We start from the raw sequence: 19,348 nt of genomic DNA, 5'->3' as shown, positions 1-19,348 counted from the left end.
AAAAATGAAATCAGGCCAGAAGTCAGTCGACGGCGATTAAAGTAAACTCTAAATCCGAGCTTATAAAGCTATGGACCGAAGAAGCGTAAAGATACGGACTAACAATAATCCAAACAAAAACGCAATATGGTGAAATGAGAGGAAACATAACAAAATGATAGCAAATATATCAAAATGAAAGGAGCAGAGGCTGTCTATAATTTTGAAAAAGTGTCAGAATTTGAATACTTAGCAATAACGGTGATGCATGCCAGCGAAACGTGAATTGTGAACTAGCGGAAAGAACAGAAAGAAGAGATATGGGAAAGAAAGGTGATCAGAAAAAATATTGAATGAATACAGACGACAGAGAATATTTGGAGAAGACCAACAAATAAATAAATTATGAGAATGTATGTAAAACCAAAAATTACGGCAAAAATACGAGCCTAAAAAACTAGATGGCTTCTAGTCGAGGGAGAGGATGTTCAAAGAATTAACGGTTGGAAGCAACAAAACAAGACTTGTCAGAAATAAATGTGAGAGATTGGTAAGAAAAAAACCAGGGACAAGGGGAGCGCGACAGACCTTGTAGGTTCCCAGCTTCCAAAACCAGTTATTGCCCCTGTCCATTGCTTTATTCATTAATTTATTCATTGATATTTTAGCAACAGTTTCCAAATTTTTGGCCCGAGGGAAGAGCGTCCAAAAAATATGGCCCTGTATTTACCATAGATCATATATCACATAGCCATTATACGAATATACGAACTTGGGTGTTTAGAATAAATAAAAAGGTAAGTTGTAAATAATAAATTATTAGTGAAAGACATTTTATGTCTCCTTTCGATTCATAGGAGGTTCAGCATCTCCAGACAGCTGTTTCTGTCTCTAGACGTCTTCAGTGGAGCTACATGAACACCTCTGAGTCGCTGCCCCCGGACTGGTGATGCTGAATCGAAAGGAAACATAAACTGCCTTTTACTTTTGAGTACTCAGATTTTTGAGTACTAGGAACTAACTTTCTGATCTTTTCCTAGACGGATGAAGCGAAATGTGACTGCATATTGTAGAGTCTTTTTCGTCTTCTTTATTCGTCGTCTCTTGTCTTATAAATTGTAAAAGTCAGAGATTTAGGATGATATTAGAAAGTAGTTCCACGAAAAGTTCAGATTTAAATTATAATTTATTATTTTTAATAAATTTTATATCTGAACTTTAATTTTTTCAATAAATTATTAATAAACATTATGAAATCTGTATCACACAAAAATTGATGAGCTCATTTTTCCACAATTTATAAAGAATTCTTCCTAAAAGTTCTCGATCCATGTCCATTTGACTTTCTGGCATGGTCCATCCATGGAATGAGACTAAATATTAACATCGTAGACCGTGGTCTCCAATAAATGCTGTAGGTTGCATACAGAATCACGCTGTAGGACGCATCTGTATGCGTAATACAATAAATGATCTTTTAACTTTTCAGTTATTAGTGAAGAAGATGTGAAGGTTAGTATAAAAAAATTCAAGCCAAAAAAGGCCACTGGTAGTGATGATATCCTGCCTATATCTTTAAAGGATGTTCTGATATATTTCAAAAACCATTATCACATTTATTTAATTTATCTCTTAAAACTAACACCTTTCCAGACAAACTCAAAGAGGCTACCATTACTCCAGTTTTTAAATCAGGTAATAGAAACGATATAGAAGACCATCGTCCTTTAAGTATCCTTAATTGCCTGGCTAAAATATTTGAACCTATTCTCTATATGAATATACTGAAAAATTTTGAAAATGAATTTGCTCCAGAACAACTTGGTTTCTTGCCTGGGTTATCCACAACTAGTAATCTGTGCATTCTCTCTAATTTTGCTAGTGAGGCAATAACTAATAAACTTCAATTAGGTTCAATAATGACTGACTGCTCAAAGGCATTTGATATGGTTGACCATGGCATTCTTTTATCGAGATTGAATGAGTTTGGTTTTTCGTATGATGCTTGTACATTTATAAAATCGTATGTGGAATCAAGGTTTCAACGAGTAAAAATTGGTAGTTGTTTTTCAGATAAATTTCAGTCTACATGTGGTGTCCCCCAAGGGAGCAATTAGGGCCTTTCTTTTTCTTAATTTTTGGCAACTCACTACCACAATTTCTTAAATTTTCTTCTAGTTCGATCTATGCCGATGATTTTAAGCTTTTTAAGACTATACATACTCCAAATGATTGTCAGTTACTACAGGAGGACCTGACCTCAGTTGTAGAATGGTGTAGGGAAAACAATATGATCTTGAATATTAAGAAGTGTGGAGTCATATCTTTTACTCGCAAAATCGACTACATTCAAAATAATTATAGAATTGACAATTGTGTAGTATCTAGGAAAACAAAGTGTAAAGATGTGGGAATATACCTACAGGCTAACATGAAATTTAATGAACACTATATAAATATTGTTAATAAGGCCTACAAAATATTGGGATTTGTAATAAGAAATTCCAAACACTTTAGTATAAACACAACCATTAGACTATATTATAACGCTTTAGTCAGACCAAACTTGGAATATGCATCAGTGGTATAGGCTCCTGAAGCTAAAGTTCATATTAATCATATAGAAAAGGTACAAAAAAGATTTCTAAGGTATTTATACATTAAGAAATACAATGTGTATACTCACCTTACCTTACACCATCAAAAGAGTTGCTTCAAATATTTGGCTTGCAGTCATTAGAGCAAAGAAGAAATATGCATTGTGTTGTGTTTATTTATAATATTATTAACAATGTTAAATATAAGACATGTGGTTTGATCAACCTAAGGGTAAACAGTAATTACCTATTTTCTTGTAGTTCATATAATTCTTGTGCAATAATAAACTATATGCAATATCAGTGTAATGCATTAATAAAGATCTGTGATATAGACCTCTTTAACTGTAGAGTAAGGGATATTAAAAAATGTTATGAACAGATAAGTAATGGACTCAATTTTAAAATTTTATTAATTTGTGTATTTTTTTAATGCGTTTACTTTCTGTGTTTTTATTTTGTACTTGTGTGTATATTGTATTTTTTTTATATTTTTTGCGTGTATATTGTTATACCAAGTAATGAGCACTCTTACATGTAATTACTACCTAGGTGGTGTTTGTAAGTTTTAATAAATAAATAAATAAAAATAAATAAATAAAATAAATAAATAATTATTGCGGTCTGTTATCTTACTCCGAACGTAGCATCAAACTGCTGTACACGGCTTCACATGCGTTGGTCACCAATAAACGCCGTACGCTGCCTACACTGTCACGCAGTAGGTTGCGTATGTATGCTTTATACAATAAATAATGGATACAGTCTCTATTGGATGTCGAACGCAGTGTCTATCTGCTATGAGCGACTTCATGTTGGAAGCAGCGTCTTTAGTTATTTTCTAGCATTGCAACGTACGGCTGGTACAGGTTTTAATCTAGCGATATTAGGAAAACAAGTAGTAAAAAAGAACAAGATGTGTTGCTTATCAACAAGTTGAAATATCGCATTTGACTGATAACGAAAACGATCGAAATGTTGGTGCCGGCCATCGACAAACGTTGTACCCAACCTACGGCATTTATTGGAGACCACAGCCTTAAAGATTTCTAGTATTCGTAGTGTACTAATTACTAATTTCAGATGTCCGTACTTCCGTCCCATATAGCAGCATATGTACTCTGTAACATTTTACTACGTGGTATCTGAACATAAGTTTAAGTTGAATAAATTGCATTAAAGAATGGATGCTGTTACTGTTGAGGACAAAAAATGAACTCATTTGATAACAGTTGGTTTCGGTGTTATCTAATTATGGTTTGAAGATATCTGTCAAACCTATTCTCTTGCCACTCTTTATGTTTTCCCTTAAACTTGAAGAATATTTTTGAACTTCGTTTAACTACCACCAGGGCTCTTTATTCTAGTCTCTAAGTATTTAAAAATATCAAGTCTTTTGAAAATTGGTTCTTAACCTTAGAAAATCGAACAAAGAAAATAAATTATATATAGGTAAATCTACCAACCACAGAAAGGATAAACCACTAAAGGAAGAATATAGCGGACTGACCCCTCCGCTTTCACTTTTAACGCTTGATTTTTTTCCATATTTCTCTTTTGTTCGGTAATAAAGAATCCAAGTTTACAATATTTAAAAAGTTTTACAACTCAATCAACAGATATTTTATTTTCAAGTGTTTTAATTCATGTTTTTTACAGATTGTGTCCCTAACAGAACTGATGGCTGGAGTTAAAGCTCCACCAAAGACTGTCCAACTATTTCAGTTGACTTGTTGGCCCATGGGCCACAAAGTACCAACATCGACAAATTCCTTAGTAGAGCTCATGAACATGGTCGAAAGATGGAGGCAACGGTCAGACTATGGACCTGTTTGTGTGGTTTCCCCGTAAGTATTTCAATACATTAATATACAATAAGCCCTACATATGCTTAAAAAAATTGACCATGGAGTTCTTCCAATGATATGGCATGCTGGAAGTTTGAAATCAAGAGCGACAAATTCCTTAATTTTCTTTGGAACGTTAAAGCTGTCGAATTTACTATGCGGCAAAATAAACAGTACTGAAATGCGTTTGCTCAGCGTACTGAGTGGTTTTCTGTACGTCGTTATAACATATACACTATACACACACCCAAAACTTATAAGGAATCATCTGATATTTCTTATTATTTCTTGCGAATTAAAAAAAAACAACACACGAAGTCAAACATAATTTATTTTAAAGCAATTTAATAACAAATACGTAACAATTAAATAAAACAATGAAGCATTTAACAAACAAATTAAAACTAATTGTTTTAAAAGGTATGTTCCAACTAGATACAAAACCGTTCTTGAACGGTTACGAGTATGCGCAGTAACGAAAAATGTGTTACTGCGCATAACTATTCGTTATTGTGCATGCGCGTAACGATTCAAGAACGGTTTTGTATTGAGTTGGAACAAACCTTATGTCAATAACATAAAAAATTTCCATATAAAACTAATAATGTTTAAATTATTTTTATTTTTTTTTTTTTTATTTTTTTTTTGGCAGTCAGTGTTATCACCTCTAGTGCTATGCAAGCTTCAGTTTGCGTGGACACGCTCCTTTATTAGTTTCTAATACTATTACTTTCAAATCAGTTTAATATCATTTTATTACGTTTTTAGGGACGGAAGAAGTAGGTGCGGAATATACTGCTCTGCAAATGCTTGCATAGAACAAGTCATCCAACATGGCGAAGTGGACGTTTTCCAAGCTGTTAGAACAGTTCGAAGACATCGACCCCAACTTATAGAAAATATTGTAAGTATTCTTTACCAATAACATTCTTAAATTATACCATTATCAGAAGAACAACAAGGTTTTAGGTCGGGAAGGTCATGCACTGACGCTATATTTATAATGAGGCAAGTCCAAGAGAAATCATTGGAATACAACAAACGGGCATATTTATGTTTCGTGGACCATAAGAATGCATTTGACAGGGTCACATTAAAGGAGGTTATCCATTTGTTATACTCGAGAGTCGAGAGAGTTACCTCTAGGAAGAATTAAAACGATCTAAAACATCTACCAGAACAACACAATAAAAGTAAAAGTGGAAGATGAACTAACTGACCCAATTGAAGCCGGCAATGTGATAAGACAGTGGGATTCCTTAAGTCCTTTATTGTTCAACCTGATCATGGATGAAATAATAAAAAAATAAGAACTAAAAAAGGATACCAAATGGGAGAAAAACAACTTAAAATAATCTGCTATGCAGACGATGCAATACTAATCTCTCAAAGTGAAGATGATTTACAACGTATGCTGCACCAATTTAACATAACCGCCAGAAAATTGAACATGTTAATTTCTATTTTTATTTGGTCTTAATAATTATTTTCCTTATTTTTTAGACGGAATATAAATACTGTTACGACGTGGTTCTACACTACGTCCTGCATTACCTTCAAAAAGACCTTGAAGAAATTAAAATCAAGCATTAGTGATACTCTATACAACTGGCTGCCAGTTGATTTATTAGGTACCAGCTGTGCCATTTGAACCAAGAACCACTTGAAGAAAGAAATAGGCTTGTATCTTGTGTCCAATCTAAGGTCCAGCTTTATACATTCATATTTTATATGTGAAGAGCACTAGATTGATATATCTGTGTTTACCTTCTATTGGTAAAGGCAATCATAGGAAAATATTACAAGTTTTAGAAAAATTGAATAATATAAAAGAGCTGTGTTCTTTTTGTTGGGCTTGTTGATAAAAAATATGTACTCAGATGTCTGAGATCAATCACTACGTTAATAGTTCGTAAGTTAGTTAATTAAAATCACATTTTTATAAAAATCTAACAATAGGAGAATACATTAATAACAAGTTGCCATCAAACAGTGGCCGCAAATAATTTTCTTCTTCTTTGTGTGCCGTGCTTGTTTTCAAGCGTTGGCTATCGTCATATTAACCCTTAAGTACTAACACCCTGTCTTCCAGACGGCATCGCTTGTCAAAAGTGGGATATTTCCCTTTCTAGAAAATTTTGAAGGTCACCCGTTTACGACTTTTCAAGTTGGGTTGTTCTTTAGTAGTATTGAATTCGGCAATTTGCGGCAGGTTGTTATTCGAAAGATATTTAGGCTCAAAGTGTGATTTCCGTCTAATAGACGGGGTGTTAGTGTTTGTGCCCAGTTCGTCATTACACATAATGTGCCCCAGTTCGTCAAAAAACATCAAATAAGGGAATAAAGACCCTGAGGAAACTCTTTTGGAATGGTTTGATGAGGTAGAAGACGACAAAAGCGAAGTGGAATCAATTTGTGATGAAAATGTTGCCACTGACTACCATTGCTACACTGTACTAACTATAGTACCTGTCAGTTTTTTTTTGTTTTAACATTTTTTAAAAACCTTTTTGTTTTCATTTTTCTTACTCTTTGTTTAACTCGATTATAAATTTTTATTAAGATTCTTTAATTCATTTATTGTCGTTGTTGTATTTATGCTAAGTCCGTTATTGGGGCATTCTCGATCTATAAGGAATTGAAGATCTTCGATACTTTCAGCCATGATCGCGGTGTCGTCTGCATTATATCTGATGTTGTTAATAGTTTCTCCCCCGATTCGAACTCCACATTGTCTTTCCAAGGCTTCGTTAAAAATTATTTCTGATCTTTATCATCTATTCCAATCATACCCTATCAAAAGCCTTCTCAAAATCTATAAAGCAGTAAATTGGTTTCTGTACTTCTAATTTTTCAAAAATGAATTACTATTAATTTAAGTAGAACTATTTGTGGCCACTTTCTGACTGGCAACCTGTTATTAATGTATTCTTCTATTAGGAAAAGATTTATCCATAATTCACAAACGAGGTGTAGAGGTACCAAATAATACACTCTCTCCAAGATGAACCACAAATCAACTTACTTAAACATTTTGAACGCGTTTCGGCCCAACGCGCGTCATCATCAGCAATAGCAGATAACAATAGGGCTTTTCATCGATTGTCATTTGTTTCGAGCTTCTATCATATGTTGTATAATCTGTGTATAATATTAATATACACGGATTATACGACATTTGACAGAGGCTCGAAACAAATGACTGTGAATGAAAAGCCCTATAAACCTACAATAATTTCTTGATTAAAACAAATTGTTTTAATTAACAACTTAATATGGATGATGGATGACATGGAACACGTTCAATATTAGAGTTGACATGATAACTGACAATCAACAGACCGCGTTGTAGCACGAAATGGCGTTTTTTATTCTGTGGTTATGCTTAATATATTACACAGACATCAATTTTTTTGTTGATCAACAAATGTTACTTACTGTCTTTAAACAGGCTCAATAAAAGGAAAACAATCGTTTACTTACCTTTTAAGGATAACTAAGACTTTTCTACAAAAGTATACAGTTTTCTAAATATTCAAAAAACGAATTTTATAATATAACATAACCTAAAATATCTAAACACTTGAAATCATTAAACATTGCAAGTTTACATTTCTGTTTTTGCTCCATGATGCCATGCTATAAATAACAAGATAATATATTGCACATCCGGAACTCGTGACGTAAGTGGAGACCCGCAAGTTCGTAATGGTTCGTAATCATTCGTAATGTCCGATTAGTTTGAATTGTTCACGGTTGTAAGCAGTGTATTTTATATTTTATCTTTGACAGTTATTTTGACAGGAATCTCGACACTAAATTTTTTTCGAACACATTGAAGTTTAATGTTATTTTGCTAATTAAATAATTTCATCACAGAATGCATACAAATTCCATTTAACTTTAACAAGAATTCAAATTCAACTTCCGGTCTCCAATTACGTCATCATGCGCGAACTCGGACGTATTTGCGCTACGGGAAGATACTATCTCGTTATTTATAGTATCATGGCTATTACTGAATATTTAGTTTTTAACATTGCACAAAAAAAGTTTTAAAAATAATTTTTATTTAGATAGCACCTCCAATAATTATTCTGACTAGCAAAGAACAACCACTTTTTTAATGAATGAAATTACTACTTTATTAAAGTGGTTTAATCGATAAAATTAGCAAAGCGACTAAAAATATCGCGTGGATAAATACCACAAAGTAAAAGTCTTCTAGAAAATTCCTCTTAGAACAGTAGAGCATTTAATCTACTTCAGTTTAAAAAACGGGAGGAAGAAAGAAATAATGAACATGAAGAGGAGGAAAGTACGAAAGGGGTAAGATATTATATATTAGGGAGAGGCAAGGTCGGCGATAACGGGCCTGAAAGTGATGCACTACAGGCGGGCGCCCCTGTTTGGGAAGAGGCCAAAATGAGGCTTTTTCTGATGGTGTTATACAAAATATCAATCTAAAAAACGTAAGAGCGTCTATGCTAGTTTTGCAGACGGGCACCTTTTACTCTAGCGCTGAGACTAGAGGGAGGATGAATGAATGAACGTGAAGGGGAGGAGAACAAGAAGGTGAAAAGAGATAAGATAAAGGTGAAGGTGTAGGTAGCTAAAGGCGAATGTGCTTATAAAAGTAAAAAGCATGGTGAACATGACTTAAATGGAAGAAAATAAGAGTTAGAGGTAATTTGAATATATATATATATATATATATATATATATATATATATATATATATATATATATATATATATATATATATATATATATATATATATATATAAAGGCAAAACGAGTAAATATATGAACAAAGATATATAAGATCATAAAAGAATCATTGAAAATGAAAATGCTGTAAGAGAAAAGGTGGTTATTTCAATTGCTAAGCTTTACCTAAAATATACAGGATGAGTCATGAGGAACTATATATACTCCTATCTTGTGTGGAGGCCTCTATGGAAGATATCAACAGCCCATTGAAAAATATCTACTATGGGACTAAACTACTCTATTAAACTATAGGAGCAGGTATTTGTTAATGGGCATTTGACATTCTCTTGCCATACGAAGTACTTATGTAACGGATAGCTCTGTTACACGCTAGACTCAGTAAACAAAACTTTGATTTAAATAAAAATATATTGAAAATAAATAAATTGAAACCAAAGGACGACATCAAGAAGATCGACTAATCATTACTTTGTCTGATTATTTGACATTTTGGCCTTAGATCAATACTGCTCAAAAGCTCTTACCAGATCAATACTCTAGCTTGAACTACTGGATCGGTTGACCTTTGGTTAATACTCCAGAGTCCAGTGGAGGTCTCACCAGATCAGTACTCTGGTAGAACTGGGTTCTCTGTCAATATCTATGCTGTTTTTTTTAACTTTGCATCACCAACGCGCATAGAATAGAAGTGGTAGGTAACTGTGGGAGTACAGAGCGGTGGCAAACAGGCGGCGTGAGTTGGTATTACTATCGTTATATGTAGAAGTTTATACAATCCCTCATGACTCACTCTGTATATAATGAGCGATTTTCGCGGTTCTGACAATTTAAAATTTATAATTTTTTGTTTCATAAGAACATTTTGTTGGACGTTTTTGAAAACTCTTTAGCTATGGTAACTCAGTTTTTCAATTTATACAGTTGATAATTAGTTTATTTTGGATTTAGAATATTTTAAAATGTAAAAATTTTAAAAATCGTTGATTCTATACTACATTGTCAAAATGACAGTGTATCGATTTAATAGCTACAACTCTTATATTAGAAAGTTTTGCAATTAAAATTCTGTATTTTCGCAAAAAAACTGAGATGACCTACAATAATATGCCACATTAGTCTTGACGTGTGCCATGGCTAGTTAAGAAACATATTTATATTTTTGTAATATGTAGTTCATTTTCAAATCTTTTAAGAAAGATATTTGAATTATTTTGTTGCACCAACACTAGATAGATCATTAAGGTCTTATTAAGGGGGTAAGCCCAAAATCTTGGTGCAATAATTTTTTTCGAATCCTGAGAAAACTAATAAATATTTTTGAAAAATTTGAATGCAGAATGAAAGATTACATTATGACCGAGGGCTGAAAGTCCTTAGAATAAACAAAACGTTTCTTTTGAATAAAATATTTGAAATTTAAAATCACACAAAATGTTCTCTTTATTTTTCACCCCTGTAACTTACTAAAATAGACATTAATAAGTTTTTAGGGACTTTCGGCCCTTGGTAGAAAGTAATTTTTCATTTTGCGTTAAAATTTTTCAAAAATACTTAGGTATTAGTTTTCGCAGGATTCGAAAAAAAAAATGAATGCATTTAAATAGCATTGGACACAGATTTTGCGCCTATCCCTTTAAGGATAAATTTTACATGCAAAAAAATTTCTCAAAAAAGAAAATAAATAATTTGTTGAATGAGTAACGTAACCTCAAAAATGCCAGCATGACGTCACACTAATATGGCGTATAGCTGGGCGCAACTGAAAATGTTTAATTTGTTTTTCGCCATTTTTTTCTTAATGGCACTCTTTGCATAACAAAATATTCTATTCTCCACAGTTTTATGCCTACATTGTCCCCGTACTCATTAATAACATTTTTCCCCATTTTGATCGTCCATAAATAAGTGAAAAAATTAATAATCGTCAGTAAAATAATTACCTATTGTTTTAATGTTTATTGTTGTTACGATTGATAAAACATGTAATTTGGAGTCAACAATAATAATTTATTGTGTCTAAAATGATTGTATGGTTAGTACAATCAGAAATAATGTTTGAGTTTTATTTAAAAATGTGTTAATAATGTAGAACGAAAAAAACTAGAAAAGCACTTTTTAGACTTGGGACAGGTAATCGTGATAGATATGTTAGTCAAAATGATGGAAATTTGGATACAGTTCTAAATTTTAAAATTATTCTTTGTGAATAAATAAGTTTTAAAGAGTGTCTTAAAATTCATACAAACTTGTTACTTTACGTGACAGGATTTGAAGTTGCCTCCATTTGTTCCACGGTTCAAAAATTTCGTAAAAAATATGGTCGGAATATTAATTTAACTTCATCTACTGTGAAGAGAGTAATTGCAAAAATTCGGGAAACTGGAGCAAATGGTAGGGAAGAGTCGGCTATTGGTGCGCACCTAAGGCAAAATCAGGATATTGCAAAAACTTGAAGTATTTCAAGTAAATGATGGTTTTGCTTGTTTTTGATTCAGAAGGATGCACAATCGCCGGACAGCTGTTTGACATGGTGGAAACAGCTGTCCGGCGATTGTGCATCCCTCTGAATCAAAAACAATCAAAACCATCATTTACTTTTCTTTTTTTACTCAGATTTGAGTACTAGAAAGTTCCTCTTCTGTCCTTTTCCGAGACGAATAAAAACGGAATGTGATTGCAAGGAATCCTTTTTGTTTTCTACATTCGTCATCTGCGGTCTTATAAATTGTTAAAGTCGCAGATTAAGGATGTAACAGAAAGAACTTTCAACATGAAAAGTCTCAGATTTACATTACTATTTACCATTTTAATGGTGGATTCTGCATCTGAGACTCTTCAATTTGTGAAGTATTTCAGTTTCCAAATTTTTGGAGCTATACTTCAACGGCCCAGATATATTGGTAGAGACCGCATTCAATGAATGGTTGAACAGTAGAACAGCGAGAGGCGAAGTTCCTAATTATTGTAACGCCCACAATTACCCCGCCTCTTTGGCTATTGGTGCGCATATGTCAGATAACTGTGCGCAATAATCGAACTTAAAAATGACCTTCGAAAATGTAGTTTATTGAACATAAATATTAAAGGGACAAACAAATAGACGAACAAGATAGGAAACCATGTTACAGATATATTTAAAAAATATATATGCATTGCAGAAGTCACAAATACGTCCTTCTGGACTATCCTCTCCTACCTATACACATGGCATGAGCCCATTGATAATATATCGAACACGTTCCATATCTCGTCGTTTTTACTACCATCACCACATAATACCCAGAAGTCATTTTCTTCTGACACGGAATCTTCCAACTCATCTTCATCGCTCAGTTCACTTTCTGAAATATCTTCGGAGATGGTGTCTTCAAAAATCTTCCTTTTCGTACCTACATTTTTTTAATTTTGTGATTTTTACTTTGCCCCTTTGTCCATTTTGATGCTTGTTTAAACTATATTGCCTTTCTTTTATTTTTAAATTTCCATCTCAACTGTTTCTCTGTTAGGCGTTTCTGATAATGTCTGAGATTTTTGTTTTTTCCGGTAATTTTTTTGTGGTTTCGGAACCAAAATGCTGCTGCTGGATGTACTTAGAACTAAAACATAATTATTTCTTGTATTCTTATACCTTGTCGGCTAATGGTGCGCGATGCGCACCTTTAGACGACCTTACACTTTACCACATAACACAAAATTGAATAAAAACAAAAATGAATCGGGCAAATCTAACTATACAAGTGTCTAAAATGGTAAATACATACAGGATGTTTGGTAAATAATGGGCCATACCTAAACCTTAGATTTCTGAGCTTAAAATAGGTCGATTTAAGCTAACTAACCTTAGTACGAAAGTTGATAATAACTGAAATACAGGGTGTCAAATTTAAACTTTTATTTTATTTATTCTTGAATATTTCCTGACAGGCATAAGCTAACGACGTGAAGTTTTGTAATCGGGGGTTTTTTGGGACGAGAAATCTAAATTCGCTACCAGAAATGATGTCTTACCCAGAGGGCGCCACATACGTCTTTCAGCGCTCATTTCATAGGTTCAATTTTTTCTCCCCCACTCTACATACTTTTTGAATCAAAATTTTTATTCTCTTAATATTTTTACTTAAAAAAGATATATACTACATTTATATATCTAAACTTAACAGTTTTCGAAATAAACGCTTTTTAGATCTGCGATGCAACATAATTCTTTGCATAATATCATTGTAGTTACACCCGAAAAATAAACTTAAAACCATAATAATTGTTTAACTTCTCATATTTATGTTATTGCATCGCAAATTCTATTAGAAGAAATTGGCGATACCTTTTTGGAAATTATTATGGCTTTAAGTTTATTTTTCGAGTGTAACTACAATGATATTATGCAAACAATTATGTTGCATCGCAAATTTAAAATGCGTTTATTTCGAAAACGTTTAAGTTTAGCGAGATAAATATAGTATGTCTTTTTTAAGTAAAAATATTAAGAGAATAATAATTTTGATTAAAAAAGTATGTAGAGTGTGGGAGAAAAAAATTGAAAGTAATAGATGTGCGCTGAAAGGCGTATGTGACGCCCTCTGGGTAATACATCATTTTTGGTGGCGAATTTAGATTTCTGGTCCCAAAAAATCCCCGCTTGCCAAATTTCGTGTTGTTAGCTTATGCCTGTCAGGAAATATTCAAGAATAAATAAAATGAAACTTTACCTTTGACACTCTGAATTTCAGTTATTATCAACTTTCGTACTGAGGTAAGTTAGCTTAAATCGACCTATTTTAAACTCATGAATCTAAGGTTAAGCTATAGCCCATTCTTTATCAAACACTCTGTATATACCATTTAAACAATATTTCTATCAAGAAAAAAAATTACTACTTATTTTCTCAGACACAAAAACAATAAAATACTACACGAAAACATGTAAACGATAACTGCACCGGTAAAGTATCTCCCGACATTCATTTTTGTGGGATAGATCTGGCAGTTGCTGATAGATGACGCGAAAATATAGTTTTTACACTTATATTAAATAGGAGATTAGAAACATTGATGCGCACAATTACCCGACGCGCATCATTAGCCGACTCTCCCCTAATGCTAAACACACAAATCGTCCAAAAACAAGCCGCCCAAATGTCAATATCGAACCAGTGCGTGAGAGTGTTTGTCTAGCTATCTATCTAATTAGCCTTCTTCGGTCCATCTTTGGACATAGGCCTCCCCAATTAATTTCCATTCTTCTCTGTCTGTCGCTACAGTTATCCACCTAGAGCCCACGTGCTTTTATGACAATTTTGTTCCATCGGTCTTCCTTTTGTCTTATAGTGTGTCCGGCAAATCTCCATTTCAACTTTGCAACTTCTTGTCTAACGTCCCTAACTTTGGTTTTCTCTCTTATCCACTCGTTTCTCTTTTTATCCAATAGTCTTATGTGCAACATTTGCCTTTCCATTGCTCTTTGCGTTTTTATGATCTTGTCCATGTTTGCTTTTTTAAACGTCCACGTTTGGGAACCGTAAGTGAGAACAGGGAGTACGCATTGATTGTATACCTTGGTCTTATAGCCACTTTACACGATGCAACTAATTGCGCAATTAAGTGCACAATTTCTTGCAGCAATAGAAAGTGCATCGTGTCATACGCGAATTGCACAGAAAAGCTGCAACTTCTTGCAGCAATTTCTTGCTGCAAGAAGTTGCAGCTAAATAGAACATGTCCTATTTTTTATGCAATTTTTTCTGGAATTTGGTTATATTTTTAGTGATTTTTAAGGCTACATTGTTTGTTTTTACTACATTGGCATTCTGTCATCCTAAATTTCAAACTAAACAATTTTTTAACAAAATATAACAAAATTTAACATAAGATAACATTATTCTGGTGGATAACTTTAATTATGAACATAGGGATTAAAAAGACTATTTTCTATTTGTATTTCTTACAACTTATTTCCTTTTGTAAATGAATAAAAAGGTGTACTTGCATTACGTATTAATTGATTTTGTTATAATAGGTACATATTATTATAATTTTCTCAAATTATAATCTAACATTTTTAATCTAATATCTGATAACTCTACTCAAAAAATTACATTTAATTTACAAAAACAACATAACCTAAAATTTATGCTATTTTGCAGTTTCTGCAATTGCTTGCACCATGCAATCACTTTATTGCAGAAAGTTAGTTGCAACTTATTGCGCAAGAAATTGTGCAATTAATTGCGCAATTACTTGCATCGTGTAAAGTGGCTATTAAGATGTTGTGGATATCTTTTGCCTGCGTTTCTTCCGTATTTCTCCATCTTCTGATCCGTCGGTATACATATAGTTCTATTCCCAGGTATGTAAACATTCCAACCGTTTCAATGTCATCTTCATGTATAATTTCCAGACCTAGCCTTTTTATTTTCGTTTTTAACTCTGCGTAATATGCTTCCTGTGCTCCTGTTGATGTTCTACTCATAATATTAAAACCCCATTTCGATTGCTGTAATTTTGTACCTGTTGCGTTTGTTTATAACCCAATTATCTGCTCTATTTTTGCTGTTCCTGTTACTATTTTTATTATTTTCATTGCTGGAATTACACCGCGAATTGAAAACTAAAGTATTTTAGTATTTTCTTCTTTTAATATGAAAATTATAATACCGGAATTGAACATACCTATTTAGGTAGGTACCTACTTTAAATTACAAAAATTGCGACATTTTGATCTGAACATATCTACCATCTTGTCTACCTACATTTTATAAAATAATATAGCACAAGTGAGTAGAACAAAATAAACTTATATGACGAGCATTAAATACTTTCCTGCTATGATAGTGTCCTCTAGTGTTTACTTTAAAGTAGATATGATATAATGTAGTGATAATAATTATTATAATTGGATTTAATCATTTCTAATATTACCAGCAGTTTACTGAATAAGTTCCTAGCTGCTAGCTAGATGAGAGCCAAAACATAATAAACCATTGGATACAAATGCAAACTCAAACTTAGGCACATCAAAGAAACATGAAACGTAAATCACGTTTCATGGAAATAAAACACTGCTAAATAAATAAACGTCCGGCCATTTATAAGAGTCTCCGAAAATAAAAATGTTTTATGAGCATGAATCACACTCGTTTTATTGGTAGGCGGACTTCAAGATTTGTTTAGCCGTGTTTTATTTTCATGAAACGTGTTTTACGTTTCATGTTTTACGTTTCATGTTTCGTTGGTGTGCGGCTTGCCTTACGATACGATGCCCATAGAAACTGGTTCCGTCGACTTTTTCAGTGGTATAGCCAGCGGCGGATCTACAGGGGGCTTAAGGGAAATTCCCCCTTCCAACAGGGTCCAAAATTAGAAAAAAAAATGTTGAAACAAAAAAATATATTAGCTGACATGAAACTTAAACTTTTAATGGAACTTGCATATAAATTATTATTATTTATGTCTTTTAAATAGTTTGTCTTCGAATTTTTATGTGTCTTTTTGTTGTTGTTTCATATTTCATTGGAAGTGCCAACCACAATTAATATGTACAGGGTGAAAGAATTGAAAAAAAAAACAACATATTTTTACATAAAAACTAGTAAAAACACAACTTTTGGTAAATCGATTCTTCCGGTTTAAGACCTCGATCTTATACATAAAAAACCCTATACTTATACCAAATTTGGTTGAAATCGGACGTATCGTTCAAAAGTTATCTATATTTGAGTTATAATAGTTAGTTATAAAAGTTATAATAGTTAGTCACATATGTATATGGGCCATTCCACGAACATACGCCTGTTTTGGATTACTTCGACAACGAATATTTTACTGTGCAACATAAGAAGTACGAAAGTAAAATGGCGCTAATAATTATTCCAATAAACAACAATGTAATTTGCAATTTACTTTTGTTCTTCTTATTTTGCACAGTAAAATATTCGTTGTCGAAGTAATTCAAAACAGGCGTATATGTTCGTGGAATAGGGTATAGTTGCCATTTTGAATGCCCGCCATTTTTGTAAAAGGCAAAATCTGAGATGGCCTCGTTTCTAAATTTCAACCTTTGTATGTATGTGTAGTATATGTGGTCCAAATTATATGCTTCTATCATTAAATGCACAATTGTTTCACATATCGGCTGCACTATATAGATCTACAGGAATAACAGGTTGTATCTTCAGTTTTATAAATTTATGTTGTACGACTCACTTAAGAAACGATATTTGTTAATAGTTACATAGATTTGAGACAAAGTAAGCTTTTTTAACAATTATTGTACTCATTAATAATCTTAGGTACGCTGAAGATACTGTTATCATAATATGCTATAATCTCCAGAGCATTCACGAGTTATTGGATTGTGTAAATACGACAAGAATAGAAATGGGTCTAAAAATGAATGTTTCTAAGATAAAATTTAGATATTAAGTCGCCAATCTCACAACAATGCTTCAACAAAACATTGCGAAAATGACTCACTTTAAACATCTGTGATGCTACATTACAGAATCACTAGACTCAAGTAAAGAGATCAAAAGCAGAATTAATGCAGCTCCTTACATGTACAAACCACTTTAACTGCTATTCACTATATTCACACTTTATCGCGGTTCGTTTCAGTTCATTTCGTGTTTGTTTGTTTCGATCTACGACAGCTTCATCACAAAGGGACGATTTCTGTAGAAATTACTATGATATGTTCCATCGTTATTGGCAGGTAGGGACGTTTCAAAACTTCATGAACCTTCGAATACGCTTGCCGAAAAAAAAAATGAATTCTAAAAATACATATTAACTATTTTAGTTTCATACCGAATTCAGTTAAAGTTTTAAAATCGACTGTTAGAAAAAAAAAGTGCCAACCAGGCAACCAAATAACGTTTACAAAACGTTGAAAGGACGTCATAATTATCACCAAACTACGTCAGTTTGTCACGTTTTTTTTGACGTCGAAAGTCACGTGAATATGTCCCACCATAACTGACGCCATTTTTATCACGTTTTAAATACGTGATATAAAAAACGTAGTTTTTTTTCGTTTTTTATATTATTTTTCATTTTATGGTTTCAAAAATAAACAATAATTATTCGTATGTGCCTTGTTGGTATTGCAATTTTTCATTTAACTGTTTTAAATTGAGCTTATACCAAATGGGAGACTTTATAAAATGATATACTTATTGAATTTTCACTTTTTATATACCTAGGTATACTTACTGTGTCAAAACTGAAACAACATACAATAAACTAATAAATAATGTATTAACAAATTAATTTAATTAAACTCGATAACACATAATTAGTTCAAAAACAAAACAAAGTACATAACCTCAATCCGTTTTCAAGAAGAACACTATTGCATTAAACTAACTCACTTGAGAAAAACGAATAAAAATCTCTTAATTAACACGTTTCTTCAACTAAATATCTAAGTGAAGTCTTATTTTAGCACACAAAGCACGTAAACAATAAATGAATTTCTTATGACAATTTAAGCTTAGAAAGTTATAAACGTTAATATACATTACATTATAAGCATTAACTCGTTAAGCTTCTCCCATTTTTGTGACGTTAGACTTGGGTTGTCTGAAATGAAAACGTGTTTTTAAAGGTATTTTAACTTCATTAATCTTACGTATTTAAAATCACCTACAGAAGACGTTTATATGACGTAATGTTTAAACACGTGCATATATTCAACCAAAAGCTGACGTTTCCTCGACGTTATTGACGTCACTTGGTTGCATGGGAATCGACTTTGTCTCGAATATATTTAACCACACTAAAACAGAAAAACATACTGCTATTATATTAAAACACTTAATAGGCATCACTCACCCATAATTTCTCTAGGAAATTTAGCGTATTATATATACTGCAACAATTTTTTCTAAAACAAAATTTGAGGCCAAAAATCTGTGAATTAGGAAATAAAATTGATATATATTTTGTGGTAAATTAAAAAGTTACGTATATTTTTGTTATTTGCTTCTAAACTTTAAGATGTATTATAGTTGTCCAATATATAAATACAAAGTTTTAATAAAGTATAATAAATAAATTATTTAGTTTGTTTTATTGAAATTGCTCAACAATATTTACTAGGTACAATCAGCCCTGCTTGTATTAAGGTGGATCAAGAGGTTTCAGCTAAAGTTTCTATTAAGCGGGGTGTCGGTGTCAGACAGGGATGCGTTATGT

General features: G+C 32.5%; 1 protein-coding gene across 3 annotated transcripts in view; it reads left to right on the top strand.

Annotated features, from left to right (window-relative positions):
• LOC114324547 (receptor-type tyrosine-protein phosphatase kappa) overlaps positions 1-19,211 on the top strand; it is a 328,598-nt gene extending 309,387 nt beyond the window's left edge. For all 3 annotated transcript variants that reach the window (XM_028272404.2, XM_028272405.2, XM_028272403.2), the window contains exons 13-16: positions 648-776; positions 4,236-4,423; positions 5,192-5,327; positions 5,927-19,211. In XM_028272404.2, the coding sequence (XP_028128205.1) occupies positions 648-776; positions 4,236-4,423; positions 5,192-5,327; positions 5,927-6,016 (543 nt within the window). In that variant the 3' untranslated portion in view covers positions 6,017-19,211. The remainder of the gene's footprint in view (positions 1-647; positions 777-4,235; positions 4,424-5,191; positions 5,328-5,926) is intronic.
• Positions 19,212-19,348: the final 137 nt, after the last annotated feature.

Source organism: Diabrotica virgifera, chromosome 8, assembly GCF_917563875.1.
Source record: "Diabrotica virgifera virgifera chromosome 8, PGI_DIABVI_V3a".
NCBI lineage: Eukaryota > Metazoa > Arthropoda > Insecta > Coleoptera > Chrysomelidae > Diabrotica > Diabrotica virgifera.
Note: the sequence above shows the minus strand (reverse complement) of the source record. Positions and strands in the feature narration are given on the sequence as shown.